Source organism: Neomonachus schauinslandi, chromosome 7 (assembly GCF_002201575.2).
Source record: "Neomonachus schauinslandi chromosome 7, ASM220157v2, whole genome shotgun sequence".
NCBI lineage: Eukaryota > Metazoa > Chordata > Mammalia > Carnivora > Phocidae > Neomonachus > Neomonachus schauinslandi.
The window spans coordinates 3,021,930-3,041,870 of record NC_058409.1 but is presented as its reverse complement, the minus strand read 5'-3'; the positions used below and the strand labels follow the sequence as shown (position 1 = coordinate 3,041,870).

General features: G+C 38.7%; 1 protein-coding gene across 1 annotated transcript; it reads right to left on the bottom strand.

The window, feature by feature from the left end:
* Positions 1–15,900: 15,900 nt before the first annotated feature.
* On the bottom strand, positions 15,901–16,860 carry LOC110581192 (olfactory receptor 2L2-like). The gene is given in 1 exon segment (XM_021690945.1): positions 15,901–16,860. A coding segment is annotated over 1 exon segment (960 nt).
* Between the last annotated feature and the right edge of the window lie 3,081 nt (positions 16,861–19,941).

Below are 19,941 nucleotides of genomic sequence, written 5' to 3'. Positions count from 1 at the left end.
AGTCTTTATTTCCTTGTTGATCTTTTGCTTAGACGATCTGTCCATTTCAGTGAGGGGGGTGTTAAAGTCCCCCACTATTATTGTATTGTTGTCGATGTGTTTCTATGCTTTTGTTATTGCCTTATATAATTGGCTGCTCCCATGTTAGGGGCATAGATATTTACAATTGTTAGATCTTCTTTTGGATAGACCCTTTAAGTAGGATATAGTGTCCTTCCTCATCTCTTATTACAGTCTTTGGTTTAAAAAATAATTTGTCTGATATAAGGATTGCCACCCCAGCTTTCTTTTGGTGTCCATTAGCATGGTAAATGGTTTTCCACCCCTTCACTTTCAATCTGGCGATGTCTTTGGTTCTAAAATGAGTCTCTTGCAGACAGCATATCGATGGGTCTTGCTTTTTAATATAATCTGATAGCCTGTGTGTTTTGATTGGGGCATTTAGCCCATTTACATTCAGGGTAACTATTGAAAGATATGAATTTAGTGCCATTGTATTGCCTGTAAGATGACTGTTACTGTATATTGTCTGTGTTCCTTTCTGGTCTATGTTGCTTTTAGGCTCTCTCTTTGCTTAGAGGACCCCTTTCAAGATTTCCTGTAGGGCTGTTTTTGTGTTTGCTAATTCCTTTAGTTTTTTTTTTTTGTCCTGGAAGCTTTTTATCTCTCCTTCAATTTTCAATGACAGCCTAGCTGGATAGAGTATTCTTGGCTGCATATTTTTCTCATTTAGTGCTCTGAATATATCCTGCCAGTCTTTTCTGGCCTGCCAGGTCTCTGTGGATAGGTCTGTTGCCAATCTAATGTTTCTACCATTGTAGGTTACATATCTCTTCTCCCAAGCTGCTTCAGGATTTTCTCTTTGTCTCTGAGATTCGTAAGTTTTACTATTATATGTCAGGGTGTTGACCTATTTTTGTTGATTTTGAGAGGGGTTCTCTGTGCCTCCTGGATTTTGATGCCTGTTTCCTTCCCCAAATTAGGGAAGTTCTCTGCTATAATTTGCTCCAATATACCTTCTGCCCCTCTCTGTCTTTCTTCTTCTTCTGGGATCCCAATTATTCTAATGTTATTTCATCTTATGGTATCGCTTATCTCTCGAATTCTGCCTTCGTGATCCAGTGGTTGTTTATTTCTCTTTTTCTCAGCTTCTTTATTTTCCATCATTTGGTCTTCTATATCACTGATTCTCTCTTCTGCCTCATTATCCTAGCAGTTAGCACCCCCATATTTGATTGCACCTCATTAATAGCCTTTTTGATTTCTACTTGGTTAGATTTTAGTTCTTTTACTTCTCCAGAAAGGGTTTCTCTAATAACTTCCATGCTTTTTTCAAGCCCAGCTAGTATCTTTAAAATCATGATTCTGAACTGTATATCTGACATCATATTAATGTCCGTATTGAGTAGGTCCCTGGCAGTCAGTACTACTTCTTGTTCTTTTTGTTGAGGTGATTTTTTCCATCTTGTCATTTTGTCCAGAGGAAAATAGATTAATGAGAGAACAAAATGCTAATGGGGTAACAATGATCCCAGAAAATATATTCTAAACAAATCAGAAAAGACCTGAAGCAGTGGGAAAAGAAAGGGCAAGAGAGAAAAAAGAAAAAGAAAAAAAAGGAAAAGAAAAAGATAAAGATAAAAACAAACAGAAACAGAAGAAAACAAAAAAAACCCAGAATGTGATCATATATGATCAGGCTGGTATATAGATCAGTGCCACACACTAGATTTGGGGGTGTATTTTGGTGTGTTAGAAGAAAGTTCCTCCCAAAATTTTAAAGAAAGAAAAACTTATATATGTACAAAAATAAGGGTTGATATGATGAAGGGATGGAATATGACTGTAAAGATGGAAAGTAGAAAAAATTTTATAAAAGGAATTGTTAAGAAGTTGTTTGAAAAAAGAAAGAAGAGGATTTAAAAAAAAAAGGAAAAAAAGGGAGAGAATGTGATCAGGCAGGGCAGTAGAAAAAAAACCATACACTAGAGATTTAGGGCATATTTTGATCTGTTAGAAGAAACTATCTCAAAATTTTAAATAGAGAACAACTTATATATATATGCCAAAAATTTGGATAACTACTATGAAGGGATAGAATATGACTCTAAAAATGAAAAATAAAAATGAAAAATAAATTTTTTTTTTAAAAAGGGATTGATAAGATGTTGGTTGGAAAAGAGAAAAAGAAAAATTAAAAAAAAAAAGACAGTTAAAAAAAAAACTTAACTTTGAAAGACTACAGAATCATGGTAAAAAAGCCATGAATTCTATGTGCATTAATCCCCTAGCGCTGGAAATCTGCCGTTCTCATTGATCGGTAAACTTGGTCTTGGATGGCTCTTCTCGCTGATCTTCTGTGGGAAGGGCCTGTTGCCATGGTTTCCAAACGTCCTTGCTTGAGGCGTAATTGCCCTGCCCTTGCCCGGTCTGGGCTAAGTAATCTGCTCGGGTTTGCTCTCGGGAGCTTTTGTTCCCTGCAAGCTTTCCCTACAGCTTTGGAGGCCGAGAATGAAAATGGCGGCCTCCCAATCTCTGCCTCGGAGGAGCCAAGAACTCGGCCCCGCTCCTCAGTGCGCCCCAGAGATAGGCCGTCAGTCACTCCCGTCTCCCCGGTCGCCAGCCTCACTCCGTGCTCCCCCGGCCTGTGACTGCGCCTTTCTATCTCTGGCACCCGACCCCGTGTGGAGTCTCCAAACCCAGCAGATCCCTGCGGTGCACTCCCGCACCACTCCTCCCAGGGGGAAAAGGTGAGTCTCCCAGGATCTGCCGCTTGTTGGTTCCCTGCTAGAGGAGCAGAGGCCTGACTGTGTTGTGGATCACGGTTTATGGACACCCCAGGCTGAGAGCCCGCAACTCGGCTCCATCTCTGCAGCCGGCTTCCCCGCTCTGATACCTGGGAGCTCTGCTGCACTCAGGCACCCCTGGTCTTTCTGTGACCCCAAGCGTCCTGAGACCACACTGTCCCACGAGGGCTCCACCCCCCACTTAGCCACCGGAGCAACGTCACTCAGCAGAGCAGACTTCTAAAAGTTCTGATTTTGTGCTCCGCGGCTCTATCACTTGCCAGAAGCGGCCAACAGAGGCCCCTCCCCCGCCGTCTATCCTCCTGAATATTGTCTCGGATTCACTTCTCCGCATGTCCTACCTTCCAGAAAGTGGTCGCTTTTCTGTTCAGAGAGTTGTTGATCTTCTTTTCTTTGATCTCCTGTTGAGTTTGTAGGTGTTCAGAATGGTTTGCCCCTATCCAGCTGAATTCCTGAGAGGAGAGGAAATCCAGGTCTCCTACTCTTCCGCCATCTGGCTCCGCCCCCCCCTTCTATTTTCAATGACAGCCTAGCTGGATATAGTATTCTTGGCTGCATATTTTTCTCATTTAGTGCTCTGAATATATCATGCCACTCCTTTTTGGCCTGCCAGGTCTCTATGGATAGTTCTGCTGCCAATCTAATGTTTCTCCCATTATAGGTTACCTATGTCTTCTCCGGAGCTCCTTTCAGGATTTTCTCTTTGTCTCTGAGATTTGTAAGTTTTACTATTAGATGCTGGGGTGTTGACCTATTTTTGTTGATTTTGAGAGGGGTTCTCTGTGCTTCCTGGATTTTGATGCCTGTTTCCTCCCCCAAATTAGGGAAGTTCTCTGATATAATTTGCTCCAATATACCTTCTGCCCCTCTCTCTCTTTCTTCTTCTTCTGGGATCCCAATTATTCTAATGTTGTTTCGTCTTATGGTATCGCTTATCTCCCGAATTCTGCCCTCGTGATCCAGTAGTTGTTTATCTCTCTTTTTCTCAGTTTCTTTATTTTCCATCATTTGGTCTTCTGTATCACTGATTTTCTCTTCTGCCTCATTTATCCTAGCAGTTAGTGCCCCCATTTTTGTTTGCACCTCATTAATAGCCTTTTTGATTTCTACTTCGTTAGATTTTAGTTGTTTTATTTCTCCAGAATGGGTTTCTCTGATAACTTCCATGCTTTTTTCAAGCCCAGCTAGTATCTTTAAAATCATGATTCTGAACTCCAGGTCCGACGTCATACTAATGTCCGTATTAAGTAGGTCCCTGGAAGTTGGTACTAGCTCTTGTTCTTTTTGTTGAGGTGATTTTTTCCATCTTGTCATTTTGTCCAGAGGTGAATAGATGAATGAGAGAACAAAATGCTAACAGGGTAACAACATCCCCAGAAAATATACTCTAAACAAATCAGAAAGACCTGAATCCGAGGGAAAAGAAAGGGAAAGAAAGAAAAAAGAAAAAGAAAAAGATAAAAAGAAACAAAAACAGAACATAACAAAAGAAACAGAATATGATCAAATATGATCAGGCTGGTGCATAGATCAGGGCCACACACTAGATTTTGGGTGTATTTTGGTCTGTTAGAAGAAAGTGCCTCCCAAAATTTTAAGGAAAGAAAAACTTGTATATGTACAAAAATAAGGGTTGATAACAATGAAGGGATGGAATATGACTGTAAAGATGAAAATTATAGAAAATTTTATAAAAGGAATTGATAAGATAAGAGGTTGTTTGAAAGAAGAAAGAAGAGGATTTAAAAAAAAAAAGAGGGAAAAAAATGGAGAGAACTGATCAGGCAGGAGACTAGAACAAAGTCATACCCTAGAGATTTAGGGTATATTTTGATCTGTTAGAAGAAACTGTATCTCAAAATTTTAAAGAGAGAACAACTTATATATATATATATATGCCAAAAATAAGGGTAACTACTATGAAGGGATAGACTATGACTCTAAAAATGAAAAATAAAAATGTTTTCTAAAAAGGGGATTGATCAGATGTTGTTTGAAAAAGGGAAAAAAAATTAAAAAAGTAAAAAAGACAGTTAATAAAAAATTAACTTTGAAAGACTAAGGAATCATGGTAAAAATGCCATGGATTCTATGTGCAGTATTCCCCTAACACTGGAGTTCTGCCGTTCTCATTGATTGGTAAACTTGGTCTCGGCTGGCTGTTCTTGCTGATCTTCTCAGGGATTGGCCTGTTGCCATGGTTCCCAAATGTCTTTGCCGGAGGCGGAATTGCCCCACCCTTGCCTGGTCTGGGCTAAGTAATCTGCTCAGGTTTGGTCTCAGGAGCTTTTGTTCCCTGCAAGCTTTCCCTACAGCTTTGGAGGCAGAGAGTGAAAATGACAGCCTCCCAATCTCTGCCTCGGAGGAGCTGAGAGCTCAGGGCCCTGCTCCTCAGTGAGCCCCCAAAGAAAAGCCGTCAGTCACTCCCGTCTCCACAGTCTCCGGCTGCACTCCATGCTCACCCGGCCTGTGTCCACGCGTTTCTATCTCTGGCACCTGACCCCGTGTGGAGTCTCCAAACCCAGCAGATCCCTGTGGTGCACTCCCGCACCACTCTTCCTGTGGGAGGAAGGGGAGTTTCCCCAAGTCTGTAGTTTGTTGGGTCCTTGCTGGAGAAGCAGTGGCCTGACTGTGCAGTGGATCACTGTTTATGACAACCCCGAGCTGAGAGCCCGTGCCTGGGCTCCATCTTTGCAGCCGGCTTCCCTGCTCCAATCCCTGGGAGCTCTGCCACACTCAGGCACCCCCGGTATTTCTGTGACCCTGAAGGTCCTGAGACCATACTGTCCCGTGAGGGTTCCACCCCCTGCTTAGCCACTGGAGTGACGTCCTTCAGCGGAGTCAACTTCTAAAAGTTCTGATTTTGTGCTCCGCGGCTCTATCACTTGCCAGAAGGGGCCGATGGAGGCCCTCTCCCCCGCCGTCTATCCTCCCAAATATCCCCTTGGATTCACTTCTCTGCACATCCTACCTTCCAGAAAGCAGTCGCTTTTCTGTTCAGAAAATTGTTGCTCTTCTTTTCTTCAATCTCCTGTTGAGTTTGTAGGTGTTCAGAATGGTTTGATCCCTATCCAGCTGAATTCCTGGGCCAGACGAAATCCAGGTCTCCTAGTCCTCTGCCATCTTGCTCCGCCCCTATCTCCTTCAATATTTCTTGTAAGGTTGGTTTAGTGGTAATAAACTCGTTATTGTTTATGAAACTCTTTATCTCTCCTTCATAGCTGAATGATAATATTAATGGCGGAGTATTTTTGTTTGTAGGTCTTTTTTTCTTTAGTACTTTGAATATATCATGCCACTTTCATCTGGCCTGCAAAGTTTCTACTGAAAAATCAGCTCATAGCCTTATAGGTTTTCCCCTATAGACTCCTTTTTGTTTCTCTCTTACTGCTTTTAAAAATGTATCTTTATAGCATTTTACATTTTAATTATTATGTATTATAATATGGATCACCTAGGATTCATTTTGTTTGGAAGATGCTCTGTGTTTCTTGGACTTGGATGTCTATTTACTCCCTTAGATTATGAGTGTTTCTAGATATTATTAAATCAAATAAGTTTTATACCCCTTTCTCTCTGTCTTCTTCTTTTGAGATCCCTATAATGTGATTGTTTGCTTAATATTTTCCAAAAGATCTCTTAATCTATCCTCACTTAAAAAAATTAATTTCCCTTTTTGCTGTTCAACTTATGTTTGCATTGGTCTGATTTCCAGATCACTATGTTTTTACATCCTCAAATCTACTGTTAAATTTCTCTAGTGTGTTTATTTCTCTTATTATATTATTCAATTCTGATTGCTTCTTTTTAATATTTTCTCTCTCTTTATTGAAATGCTCACTGAATTCCTGGGGCGCCTGGGTGGCTCAGTTGGTTAAGCAACTGCCTTCGGCTCAGGTCATGATCCCGGAGTCCCAGGATCGAGTCCCACATCGGGCTCCCTGCTCAGCAGGGAGTCTGCTTCTCCCTCTGACCCTCCTCCCTCTCATGCTCTCTGTCTCTCATTCTCTCTCTCACAAATAAATCTTTAAAAAAAAAATTAAAAGAAATGCTCACTGAATTCTTATCTTCATTTCAGTATCTTTATAATCATTACTTTAACTGCTTTATCAGACATATTGCTTATCCCTGTTTCATTTATTTCTTTTTCTGATGTTTATCCTTGTTCTTTCTTCAAGAGCATATTCCTCTCTCCCCGTTTTGCTTCATTTTGTTTCCATGGATTAGGTGGAACAGATCCTTCTAAGCTTGAAGGATTAATGTTGTATATAGTGTTGCCTAGGTAGACTGTGTGTGCTTGGTGACTTTTGCTGGCTGGCTGGAACTGTGGGTGTTTAGGCTAGTTTCTCTTTATTTTTTAAAGATTTTATTTATTTATTTGATAGAAAGAGAGAGAGCACAAGCAGAGGGACAGGCACGAGGAGAGGGAAAGGGAGAAGCAGACTCACTGCTGAGCACAGAAGTGGACGTGGGGTTTGATCCCAGGATGTTTGGATCATGACTTGAGCTGAAGACAGATGTTCAACAGACTGAGTCACCCAGGCCTCCCTGCTAGTTACTCTTTTATACGCTGGCTTTTTTACAGCTAGAAGATAATAATAATAATAATAATAATAATAATAATAATAATAATAATAATAGTAAAGAAAAATATAAAAAAGGACAAAAGAAAAAAGAGAAAAAGGAGAAAAGAGAGAAAAAGAAGAAAAATACAAGGAAAAGAAAGAAAAGAAAAAGAACACAGGAATAGAAATAATAGCATGACAAATTAAATAAATAAAATTTAAAAATTAAAATTAAGGGTCGCCTGGGTGGCTCAGTCGTTAAGTGTCTGCCTTCAGCTCAGGTCATGATCCCAGGGTCCTGGGATCAAGCCCCGCATCGGGCTCCGAGCTCGGCGGGAAGCCTGCTTCTCCCTCTCCCACTCTCCCTGCTTGTGTTCCCTCTCTCGCTGTGTCTCTCTTTAAATAAAATCTTTAAAAAAAATTAAATTAAAATATGATTTTTTAAAAATGTGGCTTATTTTCTGTGCCCCAGCAGAAATTTCTATATTTCTGTGCCCCAGCACAAAAGCTGCTGTGGGCTTGCAGATCCTGGGCTTGCCAAGGTCACAAGTTCCCTGTGATGATGGAACTACCCATAATAGTATCCAGACCCTGCTCCAGTCTAGGCTTTTAAGGTAAGATAAGAGCATAAATCATGTTATTCTCCTGTCCCTTTGACCTGGAGAGTAATCCTGTGGCTCCTTCACTGCTTGGTGGAATCCTAGTGTTATCTCTTTTATGTGCTACCTTCACTTTTAAACCATGGCATTTTTTTTCTGTGCCCAAGGACAAAGAAATCTATTTCCAGTCCTTTAGTTGAAGTCATTTGTGGTGTCAGGGATGGGGGTTCCCCTCACTACCATGTCGCCATCTCTCTGGCTTTTCTTTTGTCATTTTATCTTTGGTTGTTCAGAAGCTATTCATTCATCCCTCAGTTCTTCAAAATGAATTGTTCTATTAGTAGGCATAATTTGGTGTGTTCTGTAGAGGAGGTGAATTCAGGGACTTGCTACATTATCGTCTTGGTCCAGAACTCTGCATTGGCTTCAGCTTAGTCACCAGCTGCATTAACTCTTAGCGATAGAGTCAGGATATTCTTTGACACTTTGAAGTCAGGCATTGACATCTGCTCTCTAGCTATGAAAGTCCTACAGGGTATCTTCTTCCAATATAAGGCTGTTTTGTTTACATTGAAAACCTGTTGTTTATTGTAGCCACTTTCATTAATTATCTTAGGTAAAACTTTTGAAGAGCTTGCTTGCTGCAGCACTTGCTGCTTCACCTTGCACTTTGATGTTACGAAGATGGCTTCTTTCCTTAAATTTCATAAACTAGCCTCTGCTACTTTGAAACATTTATTCTGAATCTTCCTCACCTCACTCAGCATTCATAGAATTGAAGAGAGTTAAGGCCTTGCTCTGGATTAGGCTTTGGCTTGAGGAAATGCTGTGGCTGGTTTGATCTTCTAAGTGGACCACCAGAAGTTTCTCCATATCAACAATAAGGCTGCTTAAGTTTCTTATCCATGTGTTAACTGGCATAGAACTTTTAATTTCCTTCAAGAACTTTTTGTTTGCATTTACAATTTGGTTGTTTGGTGCAAGAGGCCTAACTTTTGGCTTCTCTTGGCTTTCAATACTCCTTCCTCACTAAGCTTAATCATTTCTAGCTATTGATTTAAAGTGAGAGACATGTGACTCTTCCTTTCACATGAACACTTAGTGGCCATCATAGGGTAATTAATTGGCCTAATTTCAGTATTGTTGTGTCTCAGGGAATAGGTAGGCTCAGAGAGAGAAAGATAGGGAATAGCTGGTTTTGGAGTAGTCAGAGCAAACACAACATTTATCAATTAAGTTCATTGTCTTATATAGGTGTCATTGATCATATACCAAAACAATTAAGGGGAACCCTCTTACACTGTTGGTTAGAATGCAAATTGGTACAGCCACTTTGGAAAACAGTGTGGAGGTTCCTCATAAAGTTGAAAATAGAGCTACCTTATGACCCAGCATTTGCACTACTGGGCATTTACCCCAAAGATACAGATGTAGTGAAAAGAAGGGGCACATGCACCCCAATGTTCATAGCAGCAATGTCCACAATATCCAAACTGTGGAAAGAGCTGAGATGCCCTTCAACAGACAAATGGATAAAGAAGATGTTGTCCATATATACGATAGAATATTACTGAGCCATCAGAAAGGATGAATACCCAACTTTTGCATCCATATGGATGGAAATGGAGGAGAATATGCTAAGTGAAATGAGTCAAGCAGAGAAAGTCAGTTATCTTATGGTTTCACTTATTTGGGGAACATAAGGAATAGCATGGAGGACATTAGAAGGAAGGGGAAAATGAAGGGGGTGGGAATCAGAGGGGGAGTTGAACCATGAGAGACTATGGACTCCAGGAAACAAACTGAGGGTTTTAGAGGGAAGAGAGGTGAGGGGAGGGGTGAGCCCAGTGATGGGTATTAAGGAGGGCATGCATTGCATGGAGCATGGGGTGTTATACGCCAACAATGAATCATGGAACACTACATCAAAAACTAATGAGGTAATGTATGGTGACTAACACAACATAAAAAAAAAAAACTGCAATAGTAATACCAAAGATAATTAATAATAGATAAGCATGACAAATATAATAAAACAATTTTTGAAATACTGTGATAATTACCAAACTGTGACACAGAGATACAAATGAGGTAATACCGTTCGAAAAATGGTGCTGATAGACTTGCTTGATGCCAGATTTCCACAAACCTTCAATTTGTAGAAAATGCAATATGTGAAGTGCAACAAAGTTAAGTGCAATAAAACAAAGTATCCTACACTCCAAATGTCACTTAGGAAAGATAAACCAAGGAGAAAATAAGAGATGGTCACCATGATTGTATTGCTATGCCTGATTTATGATGCACTTTAGTAAGCTAGGGATCTCAAGTGCTTCCTATGTCTGCACTGAAATCTTCATTAGGTGTAGCTAGGCAAATATTTTCTGAATGTCTTTTATGTGCCAAGCATTGACCACATCTGAGGATATCACCATAATGGAGAGAAATCGGGTCACCACACTCAGGGAGACAGTATTCTAGGATTACATACAAAAAATAAGCAACTAAGCAAATGCATTATAGTGTGATAAGTACTATGAAGGAAAGAGTTGAAGTTTTCTGATAAAGAAATACACTTGTTTTAGGTGAGGTGACCAGGAAATTCCTTCTTAGAAAGCATTTGAGCTGGAAGATAACTAAAGGAAGATAAAGAATGGATTGTGTTCCTATGTAGAGGCATGGTGTTGTGTGATCCAGGCAGAAGAAAGAACCAGCTCCATGGCCCCAGTGAAGGTCCCATGTGGCTGGTGCCAAGTGAATGGAAGGAATCATATCATTGTTGGGTTTTACATCACTTTTCAGAAATATTTAATTAACCTATTAGGCTTTTATGAAACTCATGTTTCCTCATCTGGGAAGTAAAAAAATAACAAAAGTAATAATGGCTAACAGTACTAGACTCTGATCGCATGCTAATGTTGTTCTCAATGTTTGACACTAAGTTTTCGTTTATTATTCACATATTTTTCATTTTCCATGTTATTTAAAGAAAAGAAAAGCTTAAATGGTGTATATCACTTACCCAATGACATAGAGCTCTTAGCTACAGAGGTAGGATTTGAACACATGCAATTTGGCTCCAGAGCCCAATGTGCTAAACACTCCCCAGAATCCTGCCTCATACGTGTACTTCAAGACTAAATGAGGTAATGCATATAAAACACTTAGGACAGTGCCTGGCAATAGGTAAACATTCAGTAAATGTAAATAATTATTAATAAACAATACCCTCAATATTCTGTCAGTACCTGAGAAGTACATTGATATTAAACTTACTTCCATTTTGTTTGGACACTCAAAAAAATTATCACAAATCATGATACAGGCCCCATTCATGTTCCAATGCAATAACTTTTCTCCAGACTTCATGCACTGCCATGACTCAAGAAGAAATTCTAGCTTTCTTCTATCTCAGTGAGTGTCTACTTAGAACACTAAAGACTTGGATATTTCAAATTATCTTTTTCCCTGAGAATCTGAGATAACAACATAAAACCATGGCAGAACTTTCCTGCCATCTGGGTTCCACCTGTTCTTCTTAAAGAACCTCTCTCTTGAAGGGTACTCCAAGGCTTGGGATCATCATAACTTTTGGTGTTAATCTAGAACTCAGTCCAACAATAGTATTAGAGAGGGACAGAACATGATGTATCAGGGTATAGTTGTCCAGTCTGATGTGGTTGGACAGTAGAGCATAGTGGGTGGGATCAGATGTGGCCACAATATTGAAAGGGTTTGGGACCTTTTGGCAAACACAGGGAAGAGTTGGGAAAGTACATTAGGACCATATTATCCAGCAGGGCATCTTGAATCATGTAAAAATTGTTGGACATATATGCCTAGGTTACTTCACAGAAATTGGTTTATAAAGTCTAGGGAAACTAAATGTTTTTCTTACAGTCAATTTAGGTAAAACTTTTAAATAGGAACTCCCCTGCCCCATTGTAATATAGTGCACATTACTAAAAATCTGAAAGGAATGAAGTATAATTTTTGTAATGTGGGTTGAAAATTGAAATTCAGAGTTCATAATAGCATTAGCACTTTTCATAATAGCATTAGCATTAACTGGAAGACCAATAAAGAATCTGGGTGTTTTAAGGAACAAGTGACATCATCTGCTCTGCTTAAACATCAGCTTTTTTCATAGAACTCTCCTCAGAGCTCCCAACATCTTGTTCCTCAGGCTATAGATTAGGGGATTAAGCATGGGGATAATGATTACATCAAACACAGAGATGTTGGTCCACCTCTGAGGGGAGAGAAGAACCTGAAGTCATGTGGATAATCATGGCTGGACCAACATAGAAGTTCACCCCACCAAGGTGGGAGGAGCAGGTAGCTAGAGCTTTGTTTTTGCCCTCAGGGGAATTTATGTGAAGGACAGTAAGTAGATGAGTATGTAGGATGTCAGAATGAGTCCAAAAAGGATGAGAAGGAAAACAGTGCTGGACAGTAACATTATTTTTTTCATAGGTTATTTTCTCACAAGAGAACTTCACAGAAGAAATGGTGAATTTTCCTGGAGCCACAAGCAGAGAAATGCATGGCAAAAATTCCATACATTAAGGAGAGGAGTGTACTCCTAGCCTATGAACCGGTGGCCATTTGCTTAAAGACTCAGGGTATCATGATGGCCAGGTATCTGAGTGGGCTACAGATGCCCTGAGAGTGGTCAAAGAGCATGAGAGTCAGGAGAACACACTCAGCCACTCCTAGCTTCAAGTAAAGAAAGGTTTGGACTCTACAGCCAATGTGAGAGGTGTATCTATGTCCAGAGAAGTTGGTGGCCATCTTGGGGAGAGTGGTAAAGATTAGTATTAGGTCCATGAGGGAGAGATGGCTGAGCAGGAAGTACATGGGAGTGTGGAGCCAAGCATTACCCCAGATCAGCAGGGCTAGGATTGAGTTTCCCATCCTGGTCACCCCAAGAATCACAAGAACAATGGAGATGAGGAGGCCAAGATGCTGGAAGTCAGAGACAAAGGCCAGGAGAATGAAATATGCGGTAGAAACCCATTTCCCTGCTCTATGTCTTAGTCTACTGGCTTGATCTGGAAGATCATGGGAGAAAATACACAGAGTGTTACTGCTCTTCTCATATAAATGCACCACTGTTTCACATCTACTCATGAAACCTGCATATATATTGCAATATATTTGAATGTGGGAAAGATTAATGATTTGGTATCCATTGTTATTTAAATACAGTGTTTAGCAATCTATCTGGCAGGATAAGCAATGCTAATGGAGAATATTGATTTTGGTCACATTATATTACATCACTTGACACAGTGTTGCTATCATTTCTTGAGGATTGCAAGTTTAATTTTTAGTTCATATGAAAATCTCCCTATGTCCTCGTAATGTGATATACACTCTTTCCAAAGTAAACATGGTTTCTATTGCACAACCACTGGAATCTCTGCATATTTGTTGCTTAGTTTAACCATCTATATCTAAATTTATCCTTAGCGGACTTACAGATCACAGTCATGGGTGAGGCATTTTATGGCTCTAGTTATTGGGACTGATCTAGAATGCCTTGAAAGTGACTTGGACTGGTTCTCATGGCCCTCGTGATTTATCAGTCAATATAGACTGATTAAAAGAGCATTATAATTGTTTTGTACATTTTATCTGTTATATTATTTTTTCCTATACAGCAAATATTCCCATTTGTGCAAATTCTTCCATAAAATTCTGTGTCATCTCATCTAAAATGTTGGCTTTGTTCCTCTGTTATTGGCATTTTGTGTCACCTCCTATGATAGGGTGAGGTGGATAGAACTTAAGGGAAAAAAAGTTATGGCCAAATACTGTCTTGATGTAGAATTGGGAAGGAATGGATTCTCAGAAACTTAACAGCAATTTCTCATTGTTTTGTTATTGTGTCTTTTTAAAACTATGACTCAACAGCATTTTTAACTGACAACACATTTGTACATCCTGGTACTAGAAAATAATCATGAAAACAATAAAATTGTTCATTCAAAATTCTGGATATTTTATTAACATGAGACCAAATGGATATAATATTATGTTCATCCAATCTTTAGCTCTCCCATGTGTTAGAGCTTCAGTTGTCAGCTTTTTCTGTGATCACACTGGAAGAGCATAACTGTAGAAGTTAGACACAAATATTTCAGAAAGCATTCTGCAAGACATTTTGCAAGATGTTTAGTGAAACATTGCTTACTCCATCTTACGCTAGGAAGCTCTTATTAGCATTTTAAGACCCGGAAGATGTTACATTAAAAAAGATATCTTTTCTTTTTTTTTTAAAACCAAATCTTCTGTACTTTGATACTGGACTTGTTTTACCTACCAATTATCCCTACTAATATTTTCTATATTCTTGGGTTTAGTGAAACACTAATTTAGAAATGTTGAGCTGGTCTTAAGGACATTAGCAATTAACAAGGTGTTATTTTTTTCCTAGAAATTCTAAATTCAATATTTTTTTTTTATTTTGGCATAATGTTTTTAATGTTCTTGCTAATTGACACAGTATTCTTTTACCCTTGAGAGGAAAAATCCACTTTCTGTGAGAACAATGAGGAATAAATAAACAGAACAATCAGCATTTTTTATAACATTTTTGTTAGTGTAAAAACATTTTAACCGCTTTGCCTTAAAATATAAATAAGTACAATATGTTGACATCTTGCTTTTAAAATAAATTATAAGAAACACAACAATTATTGAGTAAAATAAATAATTTAGATTCCTATTGCTGCTAATTTATGTAGAAAGATGTAAAGGAGAAAAGAAGGGATCATTAAAAAGGATAAGAAGGAAATCTGGAAAAAGAGACATAGACTGGCTCTGACATTCAAGTTAAGTAAGGAATCCACTAATCAAATACACATTGCAAGCATTTTGCAAGGTATAGGACATACAGAAGGAGCCATTAGTGCTGGACAGAGATAACTATTACCCAGTTATCCTGGTAGGGAACTGGGGAGGTTGCACAAGGTGAAAGGTATTGAATTGAGATCTGTGAAGGGAGTTCAGGCAAAGAGTGGGGAGGCAAATGACTTTCTATGCAGAAGTAACAGCCTGTGTGAAGTGCAGAGTTTGGAGAGAACATGACACCTGGAGATATTACAATCTGCTAGGCATTGCTGGACCTCAAGCAGATGTTGAAATTTGTTCGTAGACTCACAAAGATATGTCATACAAGACCTTGCTGTCATACAGGAGAATCTGTAATTTACTCCATAGGTTTTGGAAAGCCACTGATGAATGATGAGCCCCTGACCAGGGGAATGGGTGTCTGCACACAGACAAATCACCCTGGTAGGATGGTGGATAAACCATAATTAAGCCAAGGGCCAGGGCTGGAACATTTGTATGCAATTATTGCTAGAGATTAGGGAAAGAAATGGAGAGGGGATAAAAATATCCATGATCTTTGGGAGGTTAATGGACATGGTTTATGGTGTTACCAGATGGCCAAAAGTGATGATTGTTAGGAAGTGCTTATTTTTGCTTTATTCACTGGCTCAAAAACCTGGAATTAATGGACATTTGGAAGTTTGCTACTAATTAAATCTAAAGGGAGCTGTGGTCTCAGAAAAAGCTCTGTATTTTCTTCCCAAGCAAACTACAATTTTTTTTTATACCTTTTGCTACATCTAAAAGAAGGAAGAGGGGTTTTCCATTCCAAGTGACACAAATGGAGCAAGATGAGGGGATTGGGTGAAAGCTCATATTCACACAGAGAATTGGTTGTGATTTAGACCTCTTAAAAATGATATAGTTCTTGTTTTCCTCTCTGCTCTGAGAATTCATTGGTTTTGTTATGTAAAACTGATGTTATCAGGAGATAAGGATAAGAGGAGAAGAAATGAGGACACAGAGAGTCCCATTGTTTCCTCAGACCCTGCTGCCTTCCAGGGATATTTGAACTCTGAAGTTTTCTGTCTAGTCATTGAAACATGGAAGCCTATTCTGAATGGCACACTTCCTCAGTACCTTCTTCATTGATCTCAAAACCTCCTTGTTCCTTAGACTGTAGATGAGAGGGTTCAGCATGGGAGTGAGGATGGTGTCAAACATAAAGAGAGCCTGATTTAGGATGGGGGTGTGGGAAGATCCAGGCCTCATGTATATCAGCATGGGTGGGCCATAGTAAAAGATGACCACAGTCAGATGGGATGAGCAGGTAGGCAGGGCCTTCCTCCTTCCCTCACGGGAGTTTATTTGCAGGACCTCCAGGAAGATGAGTGTGTAGGAGGTCAAGATGAAGCTTATGGGGAGAAGAACCACAACAGTGCTGGTCACTACTACTCCCTTCTAATAGGCTGAGAGGTCCTCACAAGATAGCTTCAAGATGGCCTTGACCTCACAGAAGAAGTGGTGAAGTTCCCGGGGGCTGCAGAGGGGAAAATGCATGGTGTAGGCTGTGTGGGCCAAGGATGCCAGTGTCCTTCCCACCCAGGATCCAATGGCCATTTTCTGGGAGACCTGGTGGCTGACAATGATTGGGTACTTGAGAGTATTGCAGATGGCCACATAGCGGTCATAAGCCATGAGGGTCAAGAGTAGGCACTCAGCAATCCCCAGAGTCAAAGTGAAGAAGATCTGGGTCCCACAGCCAATCAGGGAAATCTTCCTGTTTCCTGAGAAAAAGTTAACCAGCATTTTTGGCACTATGCTAGAGATGAAAGCCAGGTCAATGAGAGAGAGTTGGCTAAGCAGGAAATACATGGAGGCGTGGAGGTGGGGATCCACCCAGATGAGGAGGATCAAAGTGGTGTTTCCTGTGATAGCAATGGTGTAGATGAGAAGGACAACAGAGACAAGGAGGCTGGTATGTCTCATTCCAGGAAAAAGTCCCAGGAGAATGAAATCTGTGCTCAATGTCTCATTTCCTGTCTCCATGCTTTCTCCTTACCAGATTCACCTGAAAGACAGTGGAGGCTTTCATAACACATGTATATGAAGCAGGCCCATACAATATAGTAATTGATTGCATCATATGAACTGTTTCTGGAGGGAACTGAAAACAGAATTTCCCTACTTCATAACAATATTTAGGTCACAGGACAGGAATTAACCAGAGCATGGAAATGACACAATTTTTTTTTTTCCATCAATGCTCCAACCCATTCTATATTTACTTTTTCTACTTCACCTTTAATTCTCTTCTTTCAATAACCTAAAAAATTCTTAAATTCATACAGGTGTTTTTGTGTGTTTGTTTGTTTTTTCATATTAATGGTTGCAGTCAAAACAATTTTGGCATAGCATAGAGATGCTTTAATAAAATATATATATTTTTTTGATTCAGGTGTAATGGGATAAATATGTCACATGAAGTAAACTATATTTTGGGAAACCCCAATATCATTTATTTAATTTGTTGAAGTTCTTTCAGAATGTGGACCATTGAGTGCTCCAACACTCACTAAAGCCTCAATAACATCTGTTCAGTAGAATGGGTTTTGTTAGTCTCCCCTCACCATCTGTTTTCAGAGAATCAACAAGCAGCAAGCTTAAATTTGATGTCTTCAAGAATGGACACATCTTTTTTTCTACTTTTTAAATTGAATTATATTTAGTAGATGATGTTACTTTAGCTTAAGATGTACAACATATTTATTGGACAACTTGATAGATTATGCTAGTCTCACCACAAGTGTAGCTATCATCTGTCATCATACAAAGCTATTTCAATACCATTGACTGTATTCCCTATGTTGTACCTGCGAGCTTATACCTCCCACTCCCCTTCACCCATTTTTGCCCATCCCTGCCACCCTCTCCCTGCCCCAGCCATGACCAGTTTGTTCTATGTATTTATGGATCTGTTTCTACTTTTTTGTTTTGTTTTGTTTTTTCATTTGTTTTATTTTTTATATTCCACTTATAAGTGCTAGTATATGACATATGTCTTTCTCTGTCTGACTTATTTTACTTAGCATAATACCTTCTAGGTTCATCCATGTCACAAATGGCAATAAGACAAGGAAAATAAGTAAAAGGCATCCATATTGGTACAGAAAAAGTAAAACTGTTGCTATTTGCAGATGACATAATACTACACATTAAAAAAAAAACAAAACTAAACTAAAGACTCCACCAGAAAATATTAGAAGTAATAAATGTATTCAGTAAAGTTGCAGAATGCAAAATTAATAAACAGAAATCTTTTATCTCTCTGCACTAATAACAAAGCCACTGGAAAAGAAATTAAGAAAACAACTCCATTTAGAATTTCACCAAAAATAATAAAATACCAAGAGTAAATTTAACCAAGGAGTTGAAAGAACTACATGATAAAAAACTATAGAATATTGTTGAAAGAAATTGAAGAAGAAACAAAAAATGGAAAGATATTCCATACTCATGGACAGGAAGAATTAATTTTGTTAAAAATGCCCATACTACACAAAGCGATTTACAGATTCAGTGCAAGCCTTCTCAAAATACCAATAACATTTTTCACAAAACTAGAATAAATGATGCTAAAATTTGTAAGGAATTATAAAGGACCTCAAATAACCAAAGCAATCTTGAGAAATGAGAAAGCTGAAGATATCACAACCCCCTATTTCAAAATATATGCAAAGATACAATAATCAAAACAATGTGGTACTAGCACAAAAATAGACACAGATTAATGGAAAAGGATGGAGATGCCAGATATAAGCCCACACTTACATGGTTAATTAATCTATGAGAAAGGAGGTAGGGATATGCAATGGGGAAGAGACAGTCTATTGAATAAATGGTTCTAGAAAAACTGGATAGCCAAATGAAAAAGAATGAAATTGAACCACTTTCTTACACTATACATGAAAGTAACCTAAAAATGAATTAAAGACTGAAATTAGTGACCCCAAACCATAAAACACCTAGAAGAAAACATAGGTAGTGATTTCATTGACATTGGCCTTAGCAACATTACTCTCGATGTGTCTTCTCAGACAAAGGAAACAAAAGCAAAAATATACTTCTGAGACTACACCAAAATAAAAATATTTTGTATGGGGAAGAGAACCATTAATGGAACAAAAATGCAACCTAGGGAATGGGAAAAATATTTCCACATTATATGTCTGATAAGAGGTCAATACTTAAAATATATAAAGAACTTACACAACTCAACACCAGAACAAATAAATAAATAATCAAATAGGCCAACACCTCCACAGATAATAGTGAAACTTGCAAATCTCAGGACACTATATCATACTTGGAGGGTCTATCCAACAAGAAGATCTAACAATTGTAAATATTTATGCCCCTAATGTGGGAGCAGCTAATTATACAAACCAGTTACTAAAAAATTAAAGAAACACATTGATAATAATGCAATAATAGTAGGGGATTTAACACTCCACTCACAGCAATGGGCAGATAATCTAATCAGAAGATCAACAATGAAAGAAGGGCTTTGAATGACACACTGGACCAGATGGACATCACAGATATATCCAAAGCATTGCATCCTAAAACAATAGAATACACATTCTTCTTGTGTGCACATGGAACATTCTCCAGAATAGGTTACATCCTGGGTAAAAATCACGTATCAAATGGTACAAAGATATTGGGATCATTCTGTGCATATTTTCAGACCAAAATGCTTTGAAATTTGAACTCAATCACAAGAAGAAATTTGGAAAGAACTCAAATACCTGGAGGTTAAAGAGCATCCTACTAAATAATGAATGGGTCAATGAGGAAATTAAAGAAGAATTTTTAAAAAATCATGGAAACAAATAAAAATGAAAATACAACTGTTTAAAACCTTTGGGATGCAGTAAAGGTGGTCCTAAGAGGGAAGTATATAGCAATACAAGTCTTTCTCTAGAAGCAAGAAAGGTCTCAAATACACAACCTAACCTTACACCTAGAGGAGCTGGAGAAAGAACAGAAAATAAAGCCTAAACCAAGCAGGAGACAAAGAAAAGAAAGAAAGAAAGAAAGAAAGAAAGAAAGAAAGAAAGAAAGAAA